General features: G+C 53.2%; 1 protein-coding gene across 1 annotated transcript in view; it reads left to right on the plus strand.

Moving 5' to 3' along the window:
• Window positions 1–26,897, plus strand: part of GLI2 (GLI family zinc finger 2) — a 264,002-nt gene that overhangs the window by 63,174 nt on the left and 173,931 nt on the right. The window contains exon 2 of the mRNA XM_055572919.1: window positions 5,807–5,987. Coding sequence (XP_055428894.1) covers window positions 5,837–5,987 — 151 coding nt within the window. The 5' untranslated portion in view covers window positions 5,807–5,836. The remainder of the gene's footprint in view (window positions 1–5,806; window positions 5,988–26,897) is intronic.

The following is a 26,897-nucleotide window of genomic DNA, read 5'->3' on the forward strand; positions in this document are numbered from 1 at the left end:
GCATATCTGTGGCTTGTGCTGGTGGCAGGCTCACAGGCACTGTGACTTTTACCCACTTTCATGCCCGAGGGAAACACCAGATTCCTGTTTCAAATTACTGAAGAAGAGCACTTCGTTCCCATCCAGGTTCTGCAGCCTTGCTTTAATTGGAACTTATCAATTATTTGGAAGCTGGAAGCGATCTTATGAGCACCCTGTGTAGTTTTTCCTAAACCTGCCTGTGTATCAGAAACACCCGTGGAGCTTTTGTAAAAGTTCAAGTATTTTACCCCCCGCCCTCTGCCTGGACCTGTGGCATCAGAATGAATGATGGCAGGAGAAGCCTCAAGGGTGTCTTCAGAGGCTTCAGGTGCTGCCAGTGTCCCTGGGGGGGTGGGTGCTGAGAACCTGGGGGGCAGGTGACCTGTGTGCAGCTCCAAACAGAAAGGGGACTCCTCGTGGCTCTGTGTCTAGCCTCTCAGCCCCTTTCCCAGCAGAAGCCCAGGAGCATGGCTTCCTGGGTAAAGTGGGGGTGTTGACTCTCTGTAACCTGGCGGGGGCTGTGCTCTCAGCCCCTCCTGATCCGGATCCTGTTGTGGAGTTGGTGGGCTGTCCCACAGCACAGACCACAGGCCACCAGCAGGGGCCTGGGGACCCGCGCCCCTCCCTGCTGTCCCCAGCTGGCCTCCTGGAGCCCAGGTGAGGCTGTTGACAGGCAGAGTCTGCCCCAGAGGAGCTTCAGGGAGTGAAAGTGGCTGCCTGGGACCCTGGGCGCCTGGTGTTTACCCAGAAATTGTGCTAATCCCGGTAATTCCTGTGATTTACGCGGCCTCTCGGCTCTGTCTGCTGCCTTCCTCTCCTGGAGGAGAGGGAGGGGGAGGGCCGTGGCTGGTCTGCAGAAGATGAGGCTTGTGACACAGAGGTCCCTGCAGGCCCCACCTCTGTCCCGGCGGGGTCAGTTCCCCGTGGGAGCTTGCGGAACCCTAGGCACTCCCAGCCCCACTGCCCTCTGGGGTATGGCAATCTGAATAAGCCCACTCCCACCCACTGTGTCCTCCTGGTCCTGGGGTGGGCTCGCCCTGAGGCTTCGGGCAGAGTTCCATCCAGAGGAGCTGACCGTGGACCTGGACCCTCTCCCTCTGTGGACAGTGGCTTTGGGCTGCTCCCCTCTTCCTCTGTAATGATCTGGATGCTGCCATCTACACTGACCATATAACAAGGTGGGGATGTTGGCATGAGACAGCTGCAGCTGCTGTACCCCAAGAAAACCCCCAGGCTCTCCCTCTTCTCTCCAGTCTCCTCATGTCCCTCAACAGACGTGGTCATGGTCCCTTCTTGACTGAGCCTCTTTATTCGCCATGGCAGCCCTGACTCTACAGTCCATGGATTCTGAGTTGCCAGCCCCTCAGGTTCCTCATCTGCCTTTGGGGCTGCCTTCCAGAAGCCTGGGTTTGGTCACATGGACTGACCCTGTGGGTTCCTTGAGTCCTGTCCTGGTTTCTGGTCCCTCAAGCCCACTTCCCTCCAGATGCTGGCCTGGTTCCCTGGGTCCACTTTGTCCCATCGGCAAGGGGTTGGAACACGTGCTCAGCTGGGCCTGGGGACCCAGGGATGCAGAAGCCCTGCCCTGGCTTGGAGCAGGTCATGGTTAAGTAGGGTGGATGTATAGCAGGTTGTGGCCAGGCTGTGTGAGAGGGGTCAGACCCAGGGGAAGGAGCCTAACCAGCTCCCAGCCTACGGCAATGTGAAGACACGAAACTGATTGTCTACAAAGAGTTATGGAATAAAGAGTTAGGGATGAATGTACAACTACCAACTCCTTCTTCCCTCCATCAGCCTCAGTGGACCATACTCCCTGCAGGGCCATGTTGGCAGGCAGCCCTGGACAGAGCCTCGGCTTTTGCCTATCCCTTGGCTGGTTGTCCCCATTCACCAATCTTGCTACCTTAGAGACAGCCCTAGGACAGGGGCCATGTTGAATCCTCATGGGCTTCTGGCGTAGGGCTCCTCACACTCAACAGGTCCCTTAATGCCTCTAGGGAATTCTGGGGCAAATCTCTTTGTATCACAGGGTCCTCACTTGAACAGTTTACCATGATGCTCCAGAATGCAGCTTTGTGCCAAGCAGCCTGGGTTCAAGGCCAGGTGCAGCCACTTTAAGCTGTGTGTCTTTGGGCTAGTTACTCAGCCTCTCTGAACATTGGTTTCTTCCTACATACATTGTTGCAAGGATTAAATGAACTCACTCTTGCAAAGAACTTGGCACCTGGTAAATGCTTGTTCAAGGTGTGTTGTTCCAGCTATTATTTTGTCTTTACTTCTAAATTCAAGATGTGTTTAAGCTCACCTGAGCTTCTTGGGATGAAAAACCAGATTGTTCACAAAGTCACTTGTATTTCCAAGAGCTGTGATTTCCTGCATCTGAGATGCACTTTCTTTGCCAGGCATTCTTGAGAGGGAGTCCCTGGTGGCTCAGTTGATAAAGAATCTGCCTGCAATGCAGGAGATCTGGATTTGATCTCTAGGTCGGAAAGATCCCCTGGAGAAGGGCATGGCAACCCACTCCTGTATTCTTGCCTGGAGAATTCCATGGACAGAGGAGCTGGCAGGCTACAGTCCATGGAGTCACAAAGAGTTGGACATGACTGAGTGACTAACACTTTCACTTCCTGAGTGGTTGCTCTGTGCCAGCCTGAGTGGGGAGCAGCTCTGGACCTGGTGGTGATGATGAATACAGTATAGGGGTAATGGGGGTGCTGCAGGGGACTGGAAACAGAGGTGACCATGATTGGGGAGGAGTTGGGGGGCTTCCCAGAGGAGGTGACATCTGAGTGGCATCTTGAGGGAAGAATATCAGTCTGTCATACAGAAAGGGTGATGGGTTTCTGGTGGGCATGCCAGGGTCAAGGTAAAGAGCAGGGTGGGATGAAGATGCTGCAGGTAGACCCAGGAAGACTTTACCTGAAGGCCAGGGGGCTCAGCAAGGCCTTGGCCAGGGGGAGGGTTGTGATCAGATTTGGTCTGGAGAAGGTGCCTGTTTTTAGGATAGAAGGTGCCCTGGAGGGGTACCCAAGGTGGGACAGAGCTGCTTGTGACCCAGAAGGGAAGGATGTGGGCTAGAGAGGCCCCATTGGTGAGGTGCTTTGGGGGTGAAATGATGTCTATTGCAGCTGATCAAATGTGGGAGGAGGATGTGGGAGGACGGTGGCCTAAAGTGCCAGCCAGAAGGCTGGGAGGGGTGGTTCCTGGGGCCAGGCTAAGGGGGCAGAGAAGGTGGAGCATGCACGGCCCAGGGGGTGTTGTTGGTGCTGCTCAGACAGCCAGCATCTTACAGCACAGATTATACAAATAGGCTTAAAGGATCAGCCAGTGATCCCAAAATCTCAAGGCCAGAGGAAACCCTGTAACTCACCAGAACCCTCAGGGAGAGCTCTCTGTCTCTCATCTATCCAGGGTTTTCTGGATGTTTTCAAGACTGAAACCAGACAGGCTGGCCCGTGAGATAAATTCAGGCAGTTCAGAGCCGGGGCTGTCTGCCTGGCAGGTCAGCCGAGCTGCGACCGCCTCCTTGCCTCACGTCCAGCATTCTTTTGCACTCCCACTTTCTACTTAGAAAAACATGAGAATATTGTGCAGACTTTTAAAAAGTGACATTCTAGGGCCTGTGGATGTAAGATTTGAGGCTCCCAGGGAGGGAGCTGACCACTGCCTTTTGGTTTCTGCTGCCCGCGACCTACAAGCCCTGCCCAGAACCTTCTCTTCCAACCGGTGTGGAGACCCACTGCCTTCTTTCTGAAACAGCGGCCATGGGCCTCCTTGGCTGTCTCGGGTGGCTGCCCCATTTTTTGCTTCTTTTATGGCAAAACTTCCTGACTCAGTGCCTGTGCCACCATCTCTCCCTGAGCATACCTGGGCCCTGGTCACTGCCGCGCAGCTCCGGGGCCTCATGGAGTCTCTGATGGAGCTGACTGCTGTCAGCTGTTTCTCTCTTGGTTGGATTCCAGGCTCCAACACACCTCTAGAGATTTTACTTTCTCTTCCTTTGCCCTCGTCCATTCCTGCTCACTCTCCTTGGCTGGTTTATCTTTTCCCTCCTGGTAATGTTGGAATGCCCTGCGTCCTGTTCTGGAACTTTCTCTGCCCTCTCTCTTGGACATCTTGCTCTGGGCCGGCCATATTCCCATCTGTAGCCTCCATCCCTCCCTGAGCTCTGCCTTGTTTCTAACAGTCTCTGCTCTTTTTTTTAATTGAAGTACAGTTGATTCACACTGTTGTGTTACTTTCGGGTGTACAGTGAGGTGGCTCATTGTTACTTATACATACATTCTTCTCATGTTCTTTTCTGTTATGGTTTATCCCAGGATATTGAGTAGAGTTCCTTGTGCTATATACAGCAGGACCTTCTTTCAATCTTTGCATGTCTTTATAGGCATCTCAGACTTAACATGGCCCAAACTGAACACCTGCCCCGAACCTATTTCTCACCCCTGCTACATCCAAGCAAGTGGCTCCATTGTGCAGTCACCCCAGTGCTCAGCCAAAAATAGGAGCCATCTTTGACCTACCCCTGTTCTTTTAAGAAAATTGGCTTTCGGATGTCTGTTCTGTAATAATTGATGCAAACACTGAATTAGCAGTATCTGTGGGGAAGCATCACTTAGAAAAACATCTGCTTGTGACCCAGTAGCCTGATGGAGATGGCGTGTTCCCTGAGCCCTGTGTTCCTTGGGTTCCTCTCTTAACCCATGACAACTCCTCTTTCTCTCATACCCAAGTGAGGACTGTGGGCTCTGTCTTCAGAGCCAGTGTCCCTTTAATCCAAACCACCATGTATCTGCCTGGGTCATTGTAGTCAGGCCCCTTCCTCCCAGATCTGCTCTCTATACACCTGTAGGGTGACTCCTTTATACCGTTGAGTCCTGTCACGTCCCCCTTCTGCTCGAAATACTCCAAGGGCCTGTACTCAGCTTCTTGCTGCTCCTGGAACAAACCAGCCTCCTCCCGCCCAGGCCGGCAGCCCCTGCCCCTGCCCTGTGACTGCCACAGTCTCCCTCAGACCCTCAAGTGGCATCCCATCCCTTCCTTAGTGAGGCAGGATGGTGGCCTTCCTGCCCTTCCCATGCTGCTCTAGCCTGCCCCTCTGCTTTCCTTCACACACCACCTCTCACTAAGGGGAATGAAACATACATTTCTCTGTCCCCCACCTTAGTTATCATGTCTCCCAAGTAGGGTGTCAACTCTGTGGGTTGTGTTCTCAACACCAGGCATAACACTTGATGCATAGTAGGGCCTCAATAAGATATTGACTAAATGCATGTGAGTGAATAAATGATGAAAACTGTTGAATGAATGAATGAGCAAATGGATGAAAGAGTGAATGAACATACATGTGAGTAAGTGAAAGGTGGACCTGGTGAGCAGCCAAGGAATGGGAGAACGAGGGCTTTTCTTTGAGGACCTCCTTGTTGTGGTCCTCGCATTGATTTTTCTTGTCCCGTGAGTCTGAGATGAGGGGCATTGCCTTCTGACTTCCTTTCTCAAGATAGTTCTTGCTACTTGCCATGTGCGGGACTAGGAACTTGTTGCTTAGATTTGAAAAATCTTGGGTAACAGTGAAAATGCTTGGCTGCTGTCTGTGAGGTCGTTTGAAAGACCAGATGAATCTCAGAATGAAGAAGGCTCAAAATTAATTAAACTCTCCTTGGCAATGATCAGAGGAGGAAGCTGTTTGCTTTCGGAGCACGGGGCAGTGGCTGGGAACCTGGGTTGGTGCTTCCTAGCTGGGTCTGGGGGACACGTTGGTGATTGCCTTTGTCTCCCCCTCCAGGGCTGCCACCCAGGACTATGTGCGGCTAGGATGGAGACATCTGCCTCAGCCACGGCCACGGACAAGAAAGAAGTCAAAGGTGGGATCCTGGAGGGCCTCGCTTTCCCTGACCCCGGCAGGAAAGCCTCGGCCCTCGCGGTGGCCACGGCGGCGGCTGCGGCCGCGGTAGCTGCCCAAGGAGGTACTTGCTGTTCAATGCACTTGGCAGGGGAGGGGGCTGTTTTTCATGAGTCCATTTGAGATTCAATGAGATGGGTGGTCGATGTCACTGGGCAGACATCCCGGGGGCAGCCAGAGGGTGCTCCAGGTTCTGGGGACCCCAGGCACTGGGATGGAGGCCTGCAGGTGGCAGACATCCTGGGGGGAGCCAGAGGGTGCTCCAGGTTCTGGGGACCCCAGGCACTGGAATGGAGGCCTGCAGGTGGATCTTGGAGGTCCAACCCCCCCCAGATCGGGAAGGCGGGGTTTGGACATCTTGGGCTCCATCGGGAAAACGGGAAAGTGAAGGGATGGGAGGTGTGGGGCTGAGGGGCGGCCCGGGTGTGTGTTCCCTTGGCACACATGTGCCAGAGAGGCGGCTTCTTGCCTCTGGCCTGCCAAGGACTATTTTGGAAAGTAATTGTCTCCTGATCCCTTCTGGCTGTAATTAGAGGGTCAGGTACGGAATTTAGCATCCTTAGGTGAATTTCTGGCCAACTTAATTATAACAGAAGGACTCCCCGAGCCACAGCCTCTCATTTTACTGCCCCAAAGAGAAATACGCTCTGGTTTCCACTGGTCCGTGCCAGCATCCCGTTGGGAAAGTTTGGCGGGAAGGCGAGACCTCCCCTTGTGTCTGCGCGGTCCATCTGGAGGCCACAACACTATTTCTGTCTCTGGGGAATGGAGAGACTTAGATTTCTTTTCTTCCCCTTTTTATTCAAACGCAGTTAGTCATGCCCTGTTGCTTTTGCCACTCAAGCGCAGCTCAGAAGCACAGCTCAGAGGCAGCAGTGGGGGTGGGGGGGATTGTGCCCTCTCTGGAATGGGGTGTGAGTGCTGGCCGCACCACTCACACGTTGATGTACACAGATCCCAGGGGGCTTTGTTCCAGTGCAGACCCCCATTCGGTGAGTCAGAGTGAGGCTGAGTTTCTGTAATTCTAACCTGTGCTCAGATGATGCTGGCTGGGACTGCTGGGCCGTGCTGGGTGCAGCTTAGAGCTGGAGCCCCAGGATTTGGAAAGAGAGAGTGGGTAGGATTCACTTTTTCCAAGAGTAAACTGGTCATTGTTACCACATTGTTTTTATTTTTCCTCGTGATTCTGAGTTGGAGGTCAACTGTCAGGATGTGTGGCCCCAGTCAGTGGAAGGAGGTCCCAGGCCAACCTTCCTGGTCCAGGAGGTGGGTACTTGGCCTCCTGCCCTGTGTGATGTCCCTTGACTCCAGTCCCCTCTAGGAGCCGGGCTCTCCAGGCCCTTCCCCTGTGAGGAGGGGCCAGTGGGGTGGAGGAAGGCACCAAAGGCCAGGGTGGACCCCGTGCATGTGTTGTCAGGGAGCCAGGCCATGAGTGGAAGGAGAGGAGGCGTGGCTGAGGGTGGGCCAAGTGCTGGCTTGTCCTGGGCCTGGCTGGGTCTGCATTTGGTCTGTTCCTTCCCCTGGCCTGTGGTGACGTCTCAGGCTGTCCCTCTGCCTGATGCAGAGATGCGTGGGCCCCTGAGGCCTGTATCACCTTGGTGCATCTCTGGCCCACCCTCCAGGCCCTCAGCTGTCCCCACCTTGGCCTGTGTCTGCCTCTCTGAATCCAAGAGTGGATTGTGAACTGCCATGCGGCACGCTCCACTGTCATGTCCCAGTAGCTGAGAACAGACCGAGGTGGTAATTAGGGAGTAATTACGGAATAACTGGGAGAAAGCCCTTGAACATCAGACCTGGTTGTCACCGATGGGGCAATAACCACAGATGCTTGAGGGGGTCTTGGTCTCTTGGGGGCGGGGGCGGGCAGTGGGCCTAGAGCTTGGGGTGCAGTGGCTCCCCAGAAGCACCTGACCTCGCTCTGCCCCATGCCCTCACCCAAGATGTGGTCCTGCTCACCCCCACAGGCCTCCATCCATCCCCTCATTGCTGGACCCCAGGGAAGTGCTTGGCTGATGAGGTTCCTGCACTGCGTGGACGTGCCTCTCCACCCAGTCGCCCGGGGCAGGCGGCTCATTGTCACTGGAGCAAGGCAGGTGTGTCTCCTGCTCCCTGAGCCACTCTCTGGACACCCCATTTGCAAAGAGCCCTCCTGGAGTCAGGGCAGAGCAGTAGCATCTTGGAGCGGTTCCCTGAGGGCTGGGGGACCATGATGTCTGTGTCCTGCCGGTGGGGCAAGGGAGGCCGGTGGAGCAGCCCTGGGACACTGGCCTGGGTCCCCATTTCAGCCATGTCCTGGGTCCCGGTGTGACAGGCCATTCGCTTCTCTGGGCCTTGTTTTCCTAAACTGTGTTGTGAGAATATTTGGCAAATGTTATTCCAAGTCTGTATAATCTCGTGACATCAGACCTTCCTTAAATCTTACCCACGGTGACAGAGATGCCATGAGCAAGAATCCTCTTTCATTCAGGAAACCTAAGTCCTAGAAGGTTCCAAAGAACCTCTGCTGTGGGCCCACAGGGGCTTAGGCCTGTGGACAGGTGAGATGGATGCACAGAAGGGGGTGCCAGGCAGCACAGGGGGGTTGTGGGGGTTTCCCACATGGAGGCCCTCTCAGGATGGGAATGTTTGTGTTCTGCTCTGGAGCTCAGTGCCTGAGGGTGTCCTGGGGCCCTGGGTGGTGTCAGGGAAGGTGGCATTGGTGAGGAGCTGGCCCAAGAGGGGGGCTCAGTACCTGGCTTTGGGGCTGGTGTAAACATGGGTGGGCAGGGCAGAGGGTCTGCCTGAAGACCTGGGAGAGGGGCGGTGCTGTCTGGTGTGTGCTGGGCTGGGGCAGGGGGTGGGGGAGAGCTGAGAGCTACCTGTTGAGGGGTCTGTCCCTGAGTTGTTTTCTGGAAAAGATGGGGTAACCATCCTGGGATGCCTGCTTGCTGAAGCAGGGGTGGGACTGAGCTGATTCCCTGTGGTTGAGCTAGTGACTGCCAAATCAGACACTAGGCTCTTCGGACACTGTTTGTCCCTGAGATCGTCCCTGTGATCCATACCGTGCTTTACAGCTTTCTCGGAAGAGAAACACAAGCTCGGTGTTTCGTGGCCTGTTATGCATCTGTCCAGAGTAGGGGGAGTCCTGTCTGAGGATGTTGGGGGCACTGTGGTGAGGAATGCAGAAGGGTCAGACCCTGAGAACTGGCAGGGCTGCAATCACCCACTCCCTAGTTGCCCTTTGGCCTCAGGAGCTTCAGTCCCAACCCTGGAGTTATAGGACTTTGATTCCTAAAAGTGATCATACCTTTAGGCAGAAGGATTTCATTTCCACGTTATTTGTAACTATAAACACTTGGAAACACCCTAAGTGTTCAGTGATAGGGGATTGATTAATCAAACTGTAGAATGTCTATTGAATGGAACATTATATAGAGCCTGAAAATGTTGGTTATGATTATCACGATGGGGGATGTGCATATGTTTTGGGGCTTGCCAGGTGGTGTTAATGGTAAAGAACCCTCCTGCCAATGTAAGAGACATAAGAGAGATGGGTTCAATCCTTAGGTCAGGATGATCCCCTGGAGAAGAGCATGGTGACCTCCTCCAGTATTCTTGCCTGGGATATCCCATGGACAGAGAAGCCTGGCGGGCTACAATCCACTGGGTCTCAGAGTCGGACATGACTGAAGTGATTCAGCACACACGCATGCATATGTTTTAATGCAAAGTGTAAAAAAGCAGGATACAAGTTATTCTCACCTCTGTCACAAGTTTATAGTACATAGAGGTTCCCTTAGAAGTAGTTGACCCAGGACAATGTACATTGCATATGGGAAACTTAAATCTTTGGTTCTTAAGGACCTTCAGTTTTCTAGAACCCTCTATCAGAATGTCAATAAGGGGATTCCCCTGGTGGTCCAGTGGTTAGGACTCAATGATGTCACTGTCAGGGCCCTGGGTTCAACCCCTGGTGGGGGAACTAAGATCCTCCATGCCTCGGCCAAAAAAGTCAGCAGTCTGAGAGGCAGGGGTACACTGGAAGCAGACTATGCAGACTTGGGAGAACCAAGTATACAAGTTCTCCTTCCAACACTGCCATCTGTGGCAGAGTTTCAGTTCAGTTCAGTCACTCAGTCATGTCTGACTCTTTGCAACCCCATGAACCGCAGCATGCCAGGCCTCCCTGTCCATCACCAACTCCCAGAAGTCTCTTGCTTTTTCTGTGGCCTTAGGTTGGTCATTTAACCTTGCTGGGGTGGAAGTCTTTACACCATGGAAATTGGCAAACGCTATACATCAGGGCTGCCTCCAGCCCCTGTCCTCTCCCAGCACTTTACTGATAGTATCTGGAGACTGACTCAGCTTTTTTGGCCCCGTTAGGAATGAGAAGGAGAGTAAGGGTCCAGAGTGAGGAGGTCAGGGATGAGGGCAGTAGTCGTCCCCAGTGGCAATGCTTGGAAAGGACACGCAGGATGTCCAGGGTGTTAGGGGTGCGGTGTTGGCACATCTAGTTCATGGGAAGTCAGAGTGTCTCCTTTTGTAGGTGGGACCGAAATGGGGTGGAGAAGGGACTGGCCCAGGCCTTCTACTTCTTCCCTAGAGAGTGGGGTCTGAGGCTCAGGGCCCTTGCCTCTCCCATACTGAGCATCTCCTTCTTGAATTTGCTTTGAGATCCTGACTTAAAATTGTTTGTGGGTGATTTGGGCCTCAAAGCTCAGCCTGCTGACACTGTGTGTATGTCCGGCCTCTGCACCAGCTCTGGACAGTTCTTATCTGTCCCCTCCCTTGTTGGTTTAGTGGCCTAGCAGCGCCTGCTTCCTTCCAGCTCTTGGAGGTCTGGGCTGTGACTTATTTGCAGAGGGACCTTAAAAGTCACCTGGCTCGAGCAGCCTCTGTTGCTTGACCACCCTTTGGAGTTGTGAAGCTAGCTATGCTCAGGACTGGGTATTTCCTCTGAGAGGTTCCACCTCCTTGTGTGACAGGAACACCTCTGCATCACAGGGCTGTGCAAGGACAAGCAGCCCTGTGGTCAGACCAGACGGCAGAAGCCGCGGCTGGTGGGCACTTTCCCAGCCTCTTGAGCTGCTCTGCTAACACTTGGGAGGCCATCAAGCTTTAAAAACATATTTTTGCCCAGAGCTATTTTTCCCTTTAATTTTTTCACATGGCGTAATTTTAAAGGCAATTCGATTCAGATGTTTCTCATTTTTTTACACTGAAACTTCCCCGATGCTGTCGTATTTTCCTCTTCAACAGTGGATTTTCTTTCCAAAAATATTTCTGAACCTCTGTGTTTGCTTCAGCTGAGCACCAGGGACCCAGCCACCCCCACGCCTCTGGGCTGGGAGGATGAGAAGGCTGGAGCCATAAACCTCAGCTGCATCTTGATCCAGGGAGCTTTCCTTGTCCCCAGAGTCAACACAGGCCATAGAAATTCTGTGATGCATCTGTGGTAGCCAACACCTCACTCTTACATGGAGCACCCACCATGTCCTAGGCCAGGGTGCTCCCAGGGTGGTCCTTCCATCAGACTCAGCAGCATCAGCATCCTTGGGACTTGGGCCTCACCCCAGACCTCCTGAAGCAGAGCCTGTGAGCTATGATTCTGATCACTCTTAGATGTTAGGCTCTCTGTGCCTGGCAGCAGAAGGCAGGACGGGTCTTTGTACATGTAGAGTGAGAATCATATGCAGAGGTGCCATGAAGAAATTACAGGAGACATACAGTGTGCTCACACCTGCCTGGGACAGGCCCCTTGTGAGTAGTAGCTATCTCTCTCCTTGTATGCAGTGTAGAGTCATAGTTGAAGCAGCCCAGCCTCTGGAGCCAGTCTGCTTGCTTAAGGCCCAACTGTGCAGATCTCAGGCACGTCTCAGTTTCCACATCCATAAAATGGGCACCAGAATGGCACCTGCTTCATAGCATTGTGAGAATTACCTGTGTTAGCACACGTATGGTGCCAGGCACACAGTTAACTCCAAGTTAAGTCTTTGCTTTATAAACTATAACCAAATTTCCTTTTCTAGGTCTGCAGGCTCTGCCTGACTTAGAAGGTCTCTTTCTGAGGTAACCCTTGCTAGTAGACCCCCCAAACAGGTGGTAGGAATCCCAGATTTCTGGTGTCTTCCTGTTTGAGAAGGTGGAGGGAGCCCTGGGCTGGAAATTGTACCTGAGTTCTTGTCCTCCTGTGCTTTGCTACCACAGGGTATCATGGATAGGTGACCTTAGTGGGTCTCTGGCCTCCTTAATTCAGCCTTGTGTGCTGGAGGGTGGGATCAGACCGAATGATGCCAAAGCTGGCCAAGCCTTAGAGTCTTGGGTGACTCTAATAAAGGAAGACTTTCAGGATGCCAAAACAGAATCTCCTGGGCCAGGGCCTGGGTGTGCATATGTTAACAGATTTCCCAGGTCACTGTCCAAGGCATGGATGAGCCCCCCAGAAGTAGGGAATCGGTGGCAGCTGGGCAGTTTTGGTGGGGTGGGGGGTAGCCTGGCATTGCTGTTAGCACGGCACTCCCTGTTGCCTGAGCTCCCACTGGCTACCCCTTCCTCTTGTTCACAGGCCATTGGCTTCTCGGAAAGTTTCTTCAAGGTAGATTTTTGTTCATAGTGGGGGGCATTCATGCCTGTTTCAGAATGCTGTGAAAATGCCAGAGTATGGAAATAAGATGTTCTTACTGTGAGGCTTAGGACTGGGAAATCCCAAGTCATATGGTACCCACCCTGCCCTGTCATCCTAAGTGTCTCCATCCCTGGTGTGTCTGTTTCTTTCTTTTTTTTTTTTAACAACAGTTTTTTAAAATGTTAAAATTGTTTCTTTTTGGCTGCACTGGGTCTTCATTGCTGCGTGTGGGCTTTCTCTAGTTGTGGCAAGCAGGGGCTGCTCTCTGTGGTACGCAGGTCTCATTGCGGTAGCTTCTCTTGCTGCGGGACATGGGCTCCAGGGTGATCAGGCTTCAGTAGTTCTGGCACAGGGGCTCAGTTGCCCCGAGGCATGTGGAATCTTATTCCCTGATCAAGCCTGTGTCCCCTGCATTGGCAGGCGGATTCTCAACCACTGGACCACCAGGGACGCTCTGGTGTGTCTATTTCTGAGTCTCTCCCACTCCCCCGCCCAACCCCGAGGCCCTGTGACAGCGCCCCCAGCAAGGCAGACATCCAGGAAGTGATTGCTGGGTGAGGGGAGTGAGTCTGGGACTGTCACGCCAAGTGTGTGCCTGGCGGGCTGGGGTGGCCAGCTGCCTCTGCCAATCCGGAGGTCCCCTAGGATGAGGGTCTGTTGGGCCTGGCCTCCTCCTGGGTCCTGGCTCCCTCCTGAGACTCCCTGGACAGCGGGGAACTTGCTGCTGTGGGCCAGTCCTGCTTGGCCTCCTGAGCTGTCCAGCAGGGCCACACACTTGCTTTGAGCCCAAGGATGCACTCACGTGTGACTAAGTGGGCAATTACTCTTATTTAAGTGATTTCCAGAAGGCTGTTGGTGCTGCTTCTGAGCTTGTTTTAACGGCCCAGCCGCACGGAACAGCCGGTTCCCATAAGACTTTTCCCGAAAGCAGAGCTCAGTTCTCTGAGACAGCTCCGCACGCCCAGGAGGTGGAGTGCAGCACAGTTCCCTGGGTGTTTTCAGGATGGGCTCTGAATGACTGTTTTTTCCTTTTTTTTTAATTGAAGTATAGTTGGTTTACAATATTGTTTCAGGTATACAGCAAGGTGATTCAGTTATACATATATAGACATTCTTTTTCAGATTCCTTTTCATTATGGTTTAGCACAGGATGTTAAATATAGTACCCTGTGCTATACAGTAAGTCCTTTTGATTATCTATTTTATATATAGTAGTGTGTATATGTTAATCCCCAACTCCTACTAATTTATCCCTCCCTGCCCTGAGTGACTCTTGATGATGCCCAGACATGGTCTCAGGTGCTGGGGTGTCCTGGAGGATCAGAGAGGGAGGGCTTGAGCCTCCTTGCAGCCCTCCGTGGAGCACAGAGAGTGGGGGAAAGGACCTGGCTTCCTCCCAGCTCCCCACTTGTTAGCTCTGTGTTCTGGGGCAAGTCAGTTAACCTCTCTGAAGTCTGGGAAATGGAGATAATACTGGTCACTCCTGGTCACGATGGACTGAAATGGGACAGCCTTTAACCATGGCTGGCAGAGTGCCTGTGTGGAAATGAAGTAACTGGTGGGGATGTGGGTCTGAACCAGCTTTCTTCTTGCGTATGGTGGCCTCATGTTTGATGCTGAGACCTTATGCTTTAAATGTCCCTCAAAGCGGCTGCCACCCCAAATCAGAGGGGATGCCTGCCTGCCCCCAGTACAGCAGGCTTCTTCCCCTCCTGCCCACAGTGTTCAAGGCCAGCCTGGGGTCTGCACTCTGGCCACTCCCCTTGGCTCACGTTTGCATTTCGGACCTGCATTTCTGTGCCTTTGAGCTGCCCTGGCAGCAGGAAGGTGTTCCAGGTGCTGCTTTGACTCTTGGTCTTGTTAGTCCCCGGGACATGGGACCCGCCTGGTAGACGTAACTTTATTTCTCGTGACTCTTTTACATGTTAAACTGTTGTAGAGTTTGGAGAAAGCTTTGAAGTTATTTCCTTCGATAGAACTGGAAGAAGCTTTAGCAATCATCTAGTTCAAATCCATTCATTTTACAGATGTGAAGACTGAGGCCCATATACTTGACGTCCAGTCACCCAGGGACACCGTGGTGACTGGAAACCCATATTCGAGGCTCTGCCTATATTGGGGCACTAGCTGCCCCCAGCCCTGTCCTCTTCCTGGCCCCAACCTCAGCTTCCCAAAAGGATGGTGTTTATGTTAGAAACATTTTTCTGACGTTTGGTTCTGTCAGAACTAATTTTAGCATTTCTAAAGCTTGGTGAAAATACAGCCTCATTACTTTGATGTCAGTGCATAGTTTACTATTAGTATATTCTGGGGTTTATCATTTTAGTCATGTTTAACACGACTGCACCAGGCATGCACTATTAAATCTGGCTTATTTTACATTCCTGTCCAGAATTATTTATTTGTAACAATTTCCTCTCTATCAAAAGACACAGCTAATGCTGTGTTTTAATGTGTTATTTACACACAAAATAACCTATTTACAACTCAGTATGCGCTGGAGAGAGGATGAATGGGCCCCGGTTTCCTGCGTTCTGTTATATCGGAGTTTAACAATCTGGTTTGCTAATAGAACCATTTATCATTGGTGTGGGGAGGATAATTTATTTTATGTTTGTGGCCAGGTCTCACGGCCTCTGATCTTGGGAACATTTGGAAGATAATGAAGTCAGGCCTGGCGTTCGGGGGCCATGGGGGATCCCTGGCCTTCTTGAGATTGCCCCGGGGGCCTTGGGGTTCCCTGAGCTCACACGGGCATTACACAGATGGTTCCGAAATGCCAACCAGAACTGTATTGGTGGAGACACTGCCTCTGCCTTCTAGGGGTTCCCTGGGATGATCCTGCCCAGGGAGCCTCCTTGGAGGTAGCTTGAGAGGAGGGCCCATAGGGATGCACACTTTTTCCAAGTGGGAGGAGGAGAGAAGGTGGACATTATGGGAAGAGCAGAAACAGAGTAGCCCATCAGGAGGGCAAGGGCTTGGGGGCAGTCAGCAGGCTAGCGCACGTGCCTCTAGTTTGGTGTGTGTGGCCTGAGAGGGGCACCAGGGTGGCAGATGGAGTGTTCAGACTGCCCTCCCCTCCCCAGGGCATCCGGGAGCCAGCCACAGAGGCTGAAGTCAGGTCCTTGCCGTGCTGGAATGGGAGGGCCAGCTGGGAAGCTCACCTGCAGTGGGAGGCAGTATTGGGCAGAGCAGCTGGAGGCAAGGGGTCCAGCAGCCAGGCGTGGAGGGATGGGCAGTGGTGTCCGGGGACCTGTAGGACCCAGGGAGGGGGAGGCCTTTTGACTGCCCTGCAGTTAGGCCCAGGGGTGACTGGGGTACCCAGGTGGATATGTGGTCACTGGACCATGTGGATTGAGGTTCCTGTGGCTTTATTGGTGTCCCCTCCTTTTCGGCACACTGATGGGTGAAGGGGGAAAGTAGTGCATCTGAATGCCAGCACCGGATTGGGCAGGTGGGAAGGAGGAGAGGAGTCATCCAAGACTAATGCTTGTCCCCAAGAGCTTGCCCTGTGGAGAAACCAGATGCCCCAACTCACGGTGCTGATATGGCCGTTGCCTGAGGCCTGAGTGACCAGGAAAACTGCAGGGAAGGAGTGGGGCCCAAAAGGCCTTGAAGGCCGAGTCGGGCCCTGGGAAGGCCATCGTCTGCAGCTGTGTGCTGGCTCTCAGCCGGGGTCCTGCTGGGAGCAGCTGCACGTTCAGATCAGGTGGTTGGGGAGATGTTACCAAGGAGGTGTTTGCAGAGTGTGGCAGGACTTAGGGCAACTGTTTGGATGGTGCATGGAGCACGCAGCTCTGGGATGGTCACTGTAGTCTGGGACCTGGGGCTCAGGCTTGGGAAGATGAGGTTTGAATCCTTGCTCTGCTACTTGCCAGTTGAGTATCCTTTGCTGATCTGAACGCTGGTGTCCTCATCTTTAAATCGGACAAAATACTTATCTTTTGAAGACCGCAGTGCAGGTAAGCAGTGTAGAGTGCTTTGACATCACCTGGCATGTAGTAGACATTCTGTATGGACTAGTTTTTGCTATATTTGTATTATTGTGGCTACTATTAGGTTTATTCTAGAACTATTTTCCCAGAGTAGCATGTATGTTTCCAATAGATATCTGAGCGTGAAGAAATGAAGGTATGAATCCACAAGTATCTGAACAGTCTTCATGGAGGAGCAGGTTGTCCATGATGTGCAAGGGGGATGGGGTTCTATCTGGAGGAAAAGCACATATAATACAAAGGTCCTGGTGTCTGAAACAGGCTGGGGGTGGCTGGCTCTGGCTGCCCCTTGGGAGAGCAGATGCCTTCACTCCCCAGCCCCAGCACAAGCCCCTCTCTTGGAACTGGGAAGCTCTATAATGCTGTGTCCAGAGGCCCCTGCTCCACCTGTGTCCACCAGCTGCTGCACAGCCGTACGAGGAGGCTGGAGGCCCAGCCTAGCCTGGCTCTGAGTGTGCAAGGCTCGTTTGGAGCACCTTCCAGGTTTAGGCGGGCTTCCCAGGTGGCGCTCAGTTCAGTTGTTCAGCCATGTCCAACTCTTTGCAACCCCATGGACTGCAGCACGCCAGGCTTCCCTGTCCATCACCAACTCCCAGAGTTTACTCAAACTCATGTACATTGAGTCGGTGATGCCATCCAACCATCTCATCCTCTGTTTACCCCTTCTCCTCCCACCTTCAATCTTTCCCAGCATCAGGGTCCTTTCCAGTGAGTCAGTTTGTTGCATCAGGTGTCCAAAGTATTGGAGTTTCAGCTTCAACATCAGTCCTTCCAATGAATATTCAGGACTTCTCTCGTTTAGGATAAACTGGTTGGATCTCCTTGCAGTCCAAGGGACTCTCAAGAGTCTTCTCCAACACCACAGTTCAAAAGCATCAATTCTTCTTCACTCAGCTTTCTTTATAGTCCAACTCTCACATCCATACACGACTACTGGAAAAACCATAGCCTTGACTAGATTTTGTTGGCAAGGTAATGTCTCTGCTTTTTAATATGCTGTCTAGGTTGGTCATAACTTTTCTTCCAAGGAGTAAGCGTCCTTTAATTTCATGGCTGCAGTCACCATCTACAGTGATTTTGGAGCCCAGAAAAATAAAGTCTGTCACTATTTCCACTGTTTCCCCATCTATTTGCCATGAAGTGATGGGACCAGATGCCATGATCTTCGTTTTCTGAATGTTGAGCTTTAAGCCAACTTTTTCACTCTCCTCTTTCACTTTCATCAAGAGGCCCAGGTGGCACTAGTAGTAAAGAAACCTGCCTGCTAATGCAGGAGATGTAGGAGATGCAGGTTCGATCCCTGGGTCAGGAAGATCTCCTGGAGGAGGGCAGGGCAACCCACTCCAATATCCTTGCCTGGAGAATCCCGTGAACAGAGGAGCCTGGCTGGCTATAGTCCATAGGGTTGCACAGGGTTGGACACCTCTGAGGTGACTTAGCACGCACGCGCCAGGTTTAGGCAGCCTCTTCTCCTGGGGCAGGCAGGGAGGGAGGGGGCTGGAGGGGCTCCGTCTTGAGAAAACTGCCCTTGGCCCTCTCCCTGTGTGCTGGCTGGCGCCACTCCCAGTGGGTGTGGACTGCCAGCTTGCGTGTGGGGGAGTTAGGCTGCCTGAAGTCCCGACACCGGACAGGGCGAAGCACTTTGCCACATCCGATTTTCCATCCCCTTTGAGCAGCCACATTTGAGAGGAGGGCTCGGGCTTGGTGTGGTGCTGGTCATAGACAGCAGGCTTGAACTCTGTGCTGTCCTCCATCTCTGCCATTCTGGACATGAAGCCTTGTGCATGAAGCCAGAGCAGGGTGATGCTGGGCGGGGCAGGACAGCACTCTGCTCCCAACCCAGAACCTTACATTTACCCTTAGCCATCACCTTGCGTCTGGGTTCCTTCAGAGGCCCACATTGTCCTTCATCCCTTTTTGTGACCCAGGTTCCCTAGTGCCAGGACCCTCCCCATGGACAGCTATAGGCACCTGAGTACCAGGGGCTGGGGCAGCTGAGCTGGGGGAGAAGAGGGTCAGAAAGGGAAGAAGAGGTTGCCAAACGTGCGAGTTGTGAGGCTGGATGCGATAGAGAAACTTTGTCCCATTTCTGGTCCAGAGTCTGCCCACTGATCACATTTCTCCAGGCCGTGTTGGTGCCAAGGAAAATAACAGGTGCCTTCAGTCAGGTACAGGCGTGGGGCACCCTTGCCTGATGTGTGAAGTGGGGTGAGGATCTGCATGTGGCCGACAGGGGGCTACTGTCACTATTCTCACGAGAGGGTGACCTCACCTGCCTCAGGGGGCCTGTGGCAACTCCTGGCTGTGCCATTAGCGGCCAGAGTCATGTGGTGCTTTCCAGCTGACCTCTGCCGTCAGTGGCGCCCTCATGCCAGGCCCTCAGCTCTGCCAGCTCAGGGCTGACGACGGAATGGAAAAAGGAGAGAGGTATCTACCTCTTAGGTATCTACCCAGGAGAATTGAAAGCACATGTTTCTACAAAACCGTGTAGATGAATGTTTATAGCAACATTATTCATAATAGCCCGCCAAAATGAAAATAACCCAAATGTCCATTAGCTGTGCTCAGTTGCATCTGACTCTTTGCAGCCCCATGGACTGTAGCCTGCCAGGCTCCTATGTCCATGGAATTTTCTGGGCAAGAATACTGTAGTGGGTTACCATTCCCTACTCCAGGGGATCTTCCCGACCCCTGGATCAAACCTGCATCTCTTGCGTCTCCTGCATTGGCAGGCGGGTTCTTTTACCACTGGCGCCACCTAGGAGTCCATTAGCCAATGAATGGATAAAATGTTGTCTATCCACATAATGGAATATTATTTGGTAAAATAAAGGAATGAAATACTGATACATACTTCAGCACCTTGAAGTTGAAGGTATTCTTACCATAGCAGGTATGAACCTTGCTAACGTTATGCTCAGTGAAAGAAGCCAGACACAGAAGGCCAGCGTTCCCCTTACACTGGCTGTTCCAAATGAGCAAATCCGTAGGGATGGAAAATAGATGAAAAGTGGCCAGGGGCGGAGGGGAGAAGGAAATGGGGGTGGCTGCTGACGCATATGGAGTTCCTTTTTGGGGTGACGAGATGTTCTGGAATTAGAGGTGATGACTGTTCAACATGGTGACCGCACTAAAAACCACCGAATTGTATGCCATAAAAGGGTGAGCTTTATGGTATGTGAATTATACCTCAGTTTTAAGAGGGAAGGAAGGGAGCGAGGGGGGAGGTAAGGAAGGAGGTAAGAGAGGGTGAGGGAGGTGCCTGGGGGTGTCTAGGAGTGGCTTTGTTATAGCCCTAAAACCCCAGCATGAGTTCCGGGGCTGCATGAGCACCATGGCCCCCCAGGGAGGACTCTGCTGCCTCTGGCCAATGAGAAGCCTCCCTCATCAAGTCTATAGGCTCCAGAAGCTCTAAAAACCACTGAAGTAGAAGGACGGTGTTTAATGACAAAGTAAATAATTACATTAAGGGTGTGAGAGTGGAGGGGAGCCGAGTAAATCACTTTAGAAGGAGCACCAGCCTGTAGTTCACTTCTGGTCCTTTATCACCACATTACGTCCTCCCTTGGATGCCAAATAATTGATCGTGGCAGGGCTATGGGCTCTGCAGCAGCAGGGGTGGGGGCCCGGCGGGGCTGGGAGAGACTGCCTGCCAGCAGGCCGGGGTGACCCGGCTGCCCCTCCTCCTGCTCCAGGTGGGAGAGGCGTGGGGGCCCGGGAGAGAGGGGTCCCTGTCCTGCTGGAAATCAGATGCTTGGCTGGGAAGGGCCAGCTTCTCTTCTGAGCTTCCAAGTGGGAGGGGCGTGGGGCCATCTGGTCCACTGAGGCCCACAGAGGAGAGCAGTCTGCCCGAGGCCACACAGTGAGCACGGCTGGACCCCGGTAAGGAGCTAACCTGGGTCCCCCAGGCCAGGATGCTGCCCTTGCCCCAGGGCCGGGCTTGAAGGAGGGGTGGGCGTTAGATGCTTAATGTGTGGGGTCCCAGGCTTTCTTCAGAGCAGCATCCACGGAGGGCAGGTGCTGGCTGGATTGCAGTTGCTGGGAAGTGGTGGAGGTGGCAGGTCAGCGTGATGCAGGTTGCGGGGTCTGGCGCAACCCCTGCCTCCCCTGGCCTGGTGTTCCCAGAGTGGCCCCTTCCCTCCACTGTTTTCCCTCCACTCCGTGGTCTCAGTTGGTCCTCAGGGAGTCCCAGTGGATGGCTCAGGAGCCCTACTTCCCCCCTCCCCAGTCCCCTGCCTGTCCTTCAGGCCAGCTCTTAGCCAGGGACCATGGATGGGCAGGCAGCTGAACTTAATTCTGAACCCCAAGAGGGTCATGCATGATGTTAAAAGATCCAGGAAGATGGCAGTATCTTGAGCTGAAAGGATGGCTCTTCTCTGATGGAGACTGAGTCAGGATGCTTAGTGGCAAGTGATAGAAGCCCACTCAGACCCTTCAAACCCAGGAAGCCAGAACTGCTGCACCTGGGGCCCAGTGATATCACTGAGACACTGCCCCTGCCTCTCTCTGGCTCTTGGTGGGCTGGGTACAAGGGTGCGTGGTGCAGTCAGAGCTCTGGCTCTTCAGAAGCAGCAAGTTTCCTCCTCTTAGGGCTGCTCCTGGGGTGACTGGGCCTGTCCCCAGTCCCTCATTGTCCTTTGGAGCCTCCCATGAGGGAACACAAAGTGCACCTGATTGTTACCAGGTGAGAGTCTTAGAGAAGAAATGCCAGAAAGTTCTGGGGGGGGGGTGGTGTGGCATCACCAAGGCGGCTCCTCCAAGAAGGTGGGGCGGGGTCACTGAGAAGGGGACAAGAGTGGTGGCCTAGCGGCAGGAATGAGATGGCTTACTTAGAGGACGTGGATGAGAGGGCTTACTTTGTCTGGGGGATTCACACGAAGGGGTGGAAGGAGAGATGCAGTTGTCAAGAGAGCTTTGTAAGGTGTGGGGAGGCTTGGACATGCCACAGAGGAATTCAGACTTTGGGTAGTAGTGAGCCATTGAAAGTCCTTGAGCGGGAGAGGGCTGTTTCAAATAAACCCCCTTTTTTGCTGGATTGACTGTGACTTGAAGCCCCTACAAAGGAGATACTGGTGATTCAGGCTGGATTTCTCTGCTTTTCAGATCACTCTTCCTTCCCTCCCCCCGCCTCCTTCCTGTCTTTCCACACATGTTTATTGAGGGTCTAGTGTGTCCCAGGCGATGTTGTGGTCACTGGGTCACAGCAAGGGATACTCAGGCAAGGTTTGCTTTTCTTGGAGTGGACGGTCCAGTTGGGTGAGAAAGGCAAGTCCTCCCATGAATGGCCGCACCGCTGAGAACAGGAAATGGGGACCCTAGTTGGGGGAGGCAGTGTTTCCCAGGATGGTTAAGGCCACTGTGCTGCTGAGTCAGAGTGGAAGTCCTTCCTCTGCCAGGAGAGGAGAAGGGGCAGAGGAACAGGCTCTGGCTGTGCTCGTGCTGGGGGGCAGTGACTGGCACACCCCATCCGACCATACCTGTGCCAGGAGCAAGAGCTGAAGGGTAACCCCAGGGAGCCAGATGCCCTGTTTCCAAGCCACTGTAGGGCAAGGGTGGCTCCTCAAGTCCTGATCTTTCTCACGGGAATGGGCTTACCCTGCCTCTGGGGCCTGTGGTCAAGACTGGATCCTTCCCCCTGGGAGCTCTGGCAAGGCTAACCACAGTGCCAGCGTCGGGGACCACAGGCCCCACTCTGTGTTTCTGATGTCATCGCGTCCAGAGTGGGTTGCCTGTTCCATGGCTGCAGTGATGCTGCTGGGTGACATCTGTGAGAGGTTCCAAAGATTCTCAGTGTGCCAGATGGAAGGTGCTAGAACCCTCCCGTTAGTGCCTGGAGCAGCCCTGACCAAGGGTCCTGGCAGGGCTGTGGGTGGTCAGAGATGGTTTTTGTGCACGTGTCCCCATGGAGGAGTTAGGAGCTCCTGGGATCTTAAAAAAATTAATAAATAAAACAGAAAATGGAGTCACTGTTTCCCTGTGCTGTGATTCTGGGCACTCCATTGCTCTGGAGCTGGGGGCAGGACAAGAGCAGCCTTTGAAAGCTCTTCCCAGAGGAGGTGGAGGGAGGGAAGATACAACGTGGGGCCATGGCCTTGAGCTCTCCCATTCCAGAAACATCCCAGCTGCACACCGGGAGCAATCTGACCGCCTCAGCTGGCTTCTGTCTTGGGAGGGAGAGAACCAAGTCCAGAGTCAGACTTGAGACTCTGGGCTGTGCTTGTACAAGAACTTAACAGCTGGGTGGCTGCCTGGGGCAGATGGATGCCACCGTGCATGTCTGCTGGGCCAGCTTCTTGCTGGTGGCCTTATGTGTACAGCTGCCTCAGGCCCTTCATCCTCAGGTGCACCAGGCTCTCCGTCCTCAGCTGCAACAAGCCCTCCACCCTCAGCTGCATCAGGCCCTCCGTCCTCAGTTTCCCCTCCCATCCCGGTCCCCACCCCTGGTCTCTTCCTGCCTTTCTTAAGTGCGGGCTCATGCCCACTAGATGTCCAGGCTGTACCAACCCCTTGGACTGCCGCCTCTTGAGGAGTAAGATCACCCCAGCCTCCCCAATCCAGCCAGGGGACATCTTAGGCTGTGCCCGGGTATGCGGTCACTTGTATACAAAGTCGTCATCCTCAGAAGCTCTGAGATGGGGGGCTAGTGCACAGGGCTTATCAGGAGGTAAGAAGGGGGCTGGGGATACGAGATTGGACATGTACAGGGTTCATCAGCCAGCCACAGCCACCAGTAACTAATGGAGTTTCATCCTTTGGGAAAACTCCAGGACCCTTCGTGATCTATCCCACCCAAGCAAAAGGGAGCTGAGCTCCTGTCACTTCGACCTCCAGTGCAGGGGGACAGAGTGGTATTTGCAGGCACAAACCCGCAGACAATTAACCCCAGGTGCTAGTGATTGGAAGCTGGGTTTGTGTACTTCACGGTGGTGGGAACAAGGGGACATGAGTGGAGATCACTGAGCATCTGTCATACAGAGACAGAAGTGGTGGGAACTCAGAAGTCATGATTTCTGGGGGTTTAGGAGTCCTTTTCCATGTTCTTCTCAGTAATTTCATCACTAGAGATGAGTTCTGATGGCTTAAAAATGGATGAGTGTGGAACCATAGAGATTCCCCAGGGAAAAGACAGCAGCAGGGCTGTTATCAGACATCTGTGCCTCATGGGATGAGTGTATCAGATGCTGTGTTGAGAGAACAGGGTTTGATAGGGACAAGCCAGGAGGACAGGAAAGAGGCTGTTGCTTGGAGAAGGGGCTGGATACAGGCCTGAGGGACCCAAGAGTCCCCTTGGCGCACCCTTGAGACAAAGGCCCTGTGTCCTGCCTTCCTGAGGACCATCAGTGCCGGAAGTGCAAGCACGGGGGATGGTTCTCCCAGCCTGGCCTGGCGTGGCGGAGACCTCAGACCCCAAGCCCCAGGGATGAGCCTGATTTATAACCAGTCACTAAAAATATATACAGTGAAATGAAAACCGCCGCCACTGAGCAGACTCCCGCTGCCCACTGTGAAGATAAGTAACGGCAGTTATAAGGCCACTTAAACCCTTACCTTTGGGGTGTGGAGGGGTCTCTGCAGACAGTACGTCTATATCAAGAAACGTTTACCACCACTAAGCAGGAGAGAAGGCAGCTCAGCCACAGGGCTCTTCTGCCTTTATGGAACTGCAGCCCATCGGAAACTGGAGCCGCAAATCACTGCATCCAGAGATCAGGGGGAGTGAGTTAACCCTGACCGCTGCCTTCCAGACAGTGCCCCTGTCCCGCTCCCACATCAGTGCAGGGGCCGCGGGCCAAGTGCAAGCTCTGTGGGCTCGTGTGGCCCCTACTCCCCTCTGTAGCCTCATGCGGTCCCTTGCACATGCCAGCCTCTGCCTCTCGGCGTGGCTCTCCCTCTTCCCAGATGCCTTCCTCTGCTCATCTGCCAGAGTACCCTCCCTACTTGTCCTTTGCACATGCCTTGTGGTCCCCTAGACACCCACTCTCCCACCAGCTTCAGGTGAATCAGAGGAGCAGAGCCACTGGGAGCGACATAGGACCAGAGTTGGGATGGGGCCAGTTCACACTGAGCTGCGGGAGCCATGGAGTTTCTGGAAGGTTGTGGCCTCTGTATCTTGGGTCGGCTGTAGGTCAGTGGGGTCCACAGTGGGAGGAGAAGCCGGGTGTGATGGGGAGAACGTGGCTGTGGACGCAGATCTCATGTCATCCTCGGCGAGCTCCCAGTCTCAGGCCAGATGAATCAGGGGAGCTGCAGGGGGAGCCCGCCCCTTGCAGCTGTTTTCACATCTGGTCTGGGAGCTGGGCCAGCCAGCTCTGCCCCTTTTGCCAGGGTGAGCCAAGGATCAGGGTGCCTCCTGTCCTTTATCATGTGTCCCCAGATATTTTGATACCTTAAAAATGACTGAGGACCCTAAAAATCTTATGTTAGTGGGCTTCACGCCTCTTGACATTTACCTTACTAGAAATGTCATGTGAGAAAAATTTATATTTTTAAATTCACTGGGAAATAACAGTGGTGGTTCCATTTTTATGAAAAGTGGTTTCTAAAATTAAAAAAAAAATTAATGGGATGATTCTTTTGTAAATCTCTTTCATGTCAGGTTGAATAAGAAACACCTGGATTCTCTTATCTGCTTCTGTATTTCATCTGTTGCGATATGTTGTTTTGGTTGAAATATGTGGAAGAAATCCTCCATCACATAAGATGGAGTTAGAAAGTGGAGGAATATATTTAAAGTCTTTTAAGTGAATTGTTCTTCTCAGATAATACACCAAAACTTGACATGTAGTTGTTTCTGAAATGTTACTTTCAGAAACAACTCATCTCAAAGCCCTTTCTGTATTCTGTTTGTTAAAATTCCATTGGTCTGCCTCGCACTTGGAAGGGGTACTTTTTTACCCAGGCACCTCCGTGTGTCATCATGCTTTCGTCCCTTGCAAATACTGGTTCATGGAGTTGTGAGGCTGACCAAACACAGAGATGAGAAAGACACATCGTTTCTTGGTATTACTGTGAAAGTGCTGCGGCTTGCCCTGCCCTGAAAGAGGACCCAGCTCTGTAGCAGCCTTCCTCTTAACCCCACCCACATTTCGCTGCAGCCAACCCTGAACTGGAGTCACGCTGGAGAGGGAGATCTTGGAAATGAAGTGTCAGCTTAGGGATACCACCATGGGAGTTTCCCCCTGCAGCCTTCCTGTGCCCCTCGGTGCTCCCTGCCCTGTGGCTGCACTTTCTCTCTTCTCTTCTGACCATCTGTATTCTCCAGCTAAGCACAGGTCCGTCAGGACCCTGCCCCATCCCCCCACCCAGATGGCTCCTTGGTCCCTCTATTCGTTCTCCTCCCACACTGAGACCATCGGTCTGCCCGCTGGGGGAAGTCCCCTGCCTAGGGACTCCTCTGAGGGTCCTGCATCATCAACCTCTCACTTATATATATATGATAGAAACTTAAGAGACCTGTGCCTGAGGATGGTACAAGATGCCGGGTGCCACGGCCCCTACTGAGGATAGACCTTTCTAAAGCCTTTATGCCTGCTGTCCCACAAGAGGCCCAGAGGGATCCCCACACTTTCCCACCAGGTCTCCACAAGCAAGAAGACTGGTATTTGATGGGGTCCTGGACCCAGTGCCCCTGCCCTGCTCTGTGCTTTGCAGGCATCGTGTTCTCGGTTCACAGAACCATGTGGCCCTGTGCCCACGCTTGGCAGAGGTCAGAGCTGCCTGAGCCTGAGGACCCAGCCCCTGGCAGAGAGGGGGTAGAAGAGCCAGAGGACTCCAGGAGTGCCAGCATCCTCCCCGGAGGTGGCAGTGCCTCCTACATGCCTGGGAGTGGGTGCTGGAGGTGGCGGCACCTGTCTTGAGTCTGACAACAGGGCTGCCACCTGCATTTGGGGTTTTTTTCCATCCCAGAAGACATCTCTAAGAAGAAAAGAGCTCTGTATCCCTCAACAGCCTCTGGGAGGCAGAGTGGAGGTGGCTAGGGCCCAAAGCAGAGACAAGAGTGTGGGCTGAGCTCTTCAACTGGCTGGGTCCTCCGCTGACACTGCACGTTGCTGGCATTTAGCATGAAGCCAGGAGCCAGACTGGACCCTAATGTTGGGGAGATCCTTATGGGGCTGGGCTCTCTGGTAGGGAGCCAAGGTGTCGCTTACTGCAAGACCAGCAGGGTCCATCAAGATGCTGGGCTCATCTCTCCCTGCTTCCCCAACCCCTCCACAAAGGACTTCTGAGCCTCCTGACTTCGGGCTCACAGCAAGTCTCTGCGGGGGACTCTTCCCCCCACTCCGCCCCGTGTCCCGTTTCCTTCAAGACCATATTCAGTTAGTCAATTCCATTTAATTCAAAAAGCATTTGGTTGTTTACAGGAGGCCTATTCATT

Source organism: Bubalus kerabau, chromosome 3 (genome assembly GCF_029407905.1).
Source record: "Bubalus kerabau isolate K-KA32 ecotype Philippines breed swamp buffalo chromosome 3, PCC_UOA_SB_1v2, whole genome shotgun sequence".
Lineage (NCBI taxonomy): Eukaryota > Metazoa > Chordata > Mammalia > Artiodactyla > Bovidae > Bubalus > Bubalus kerabau.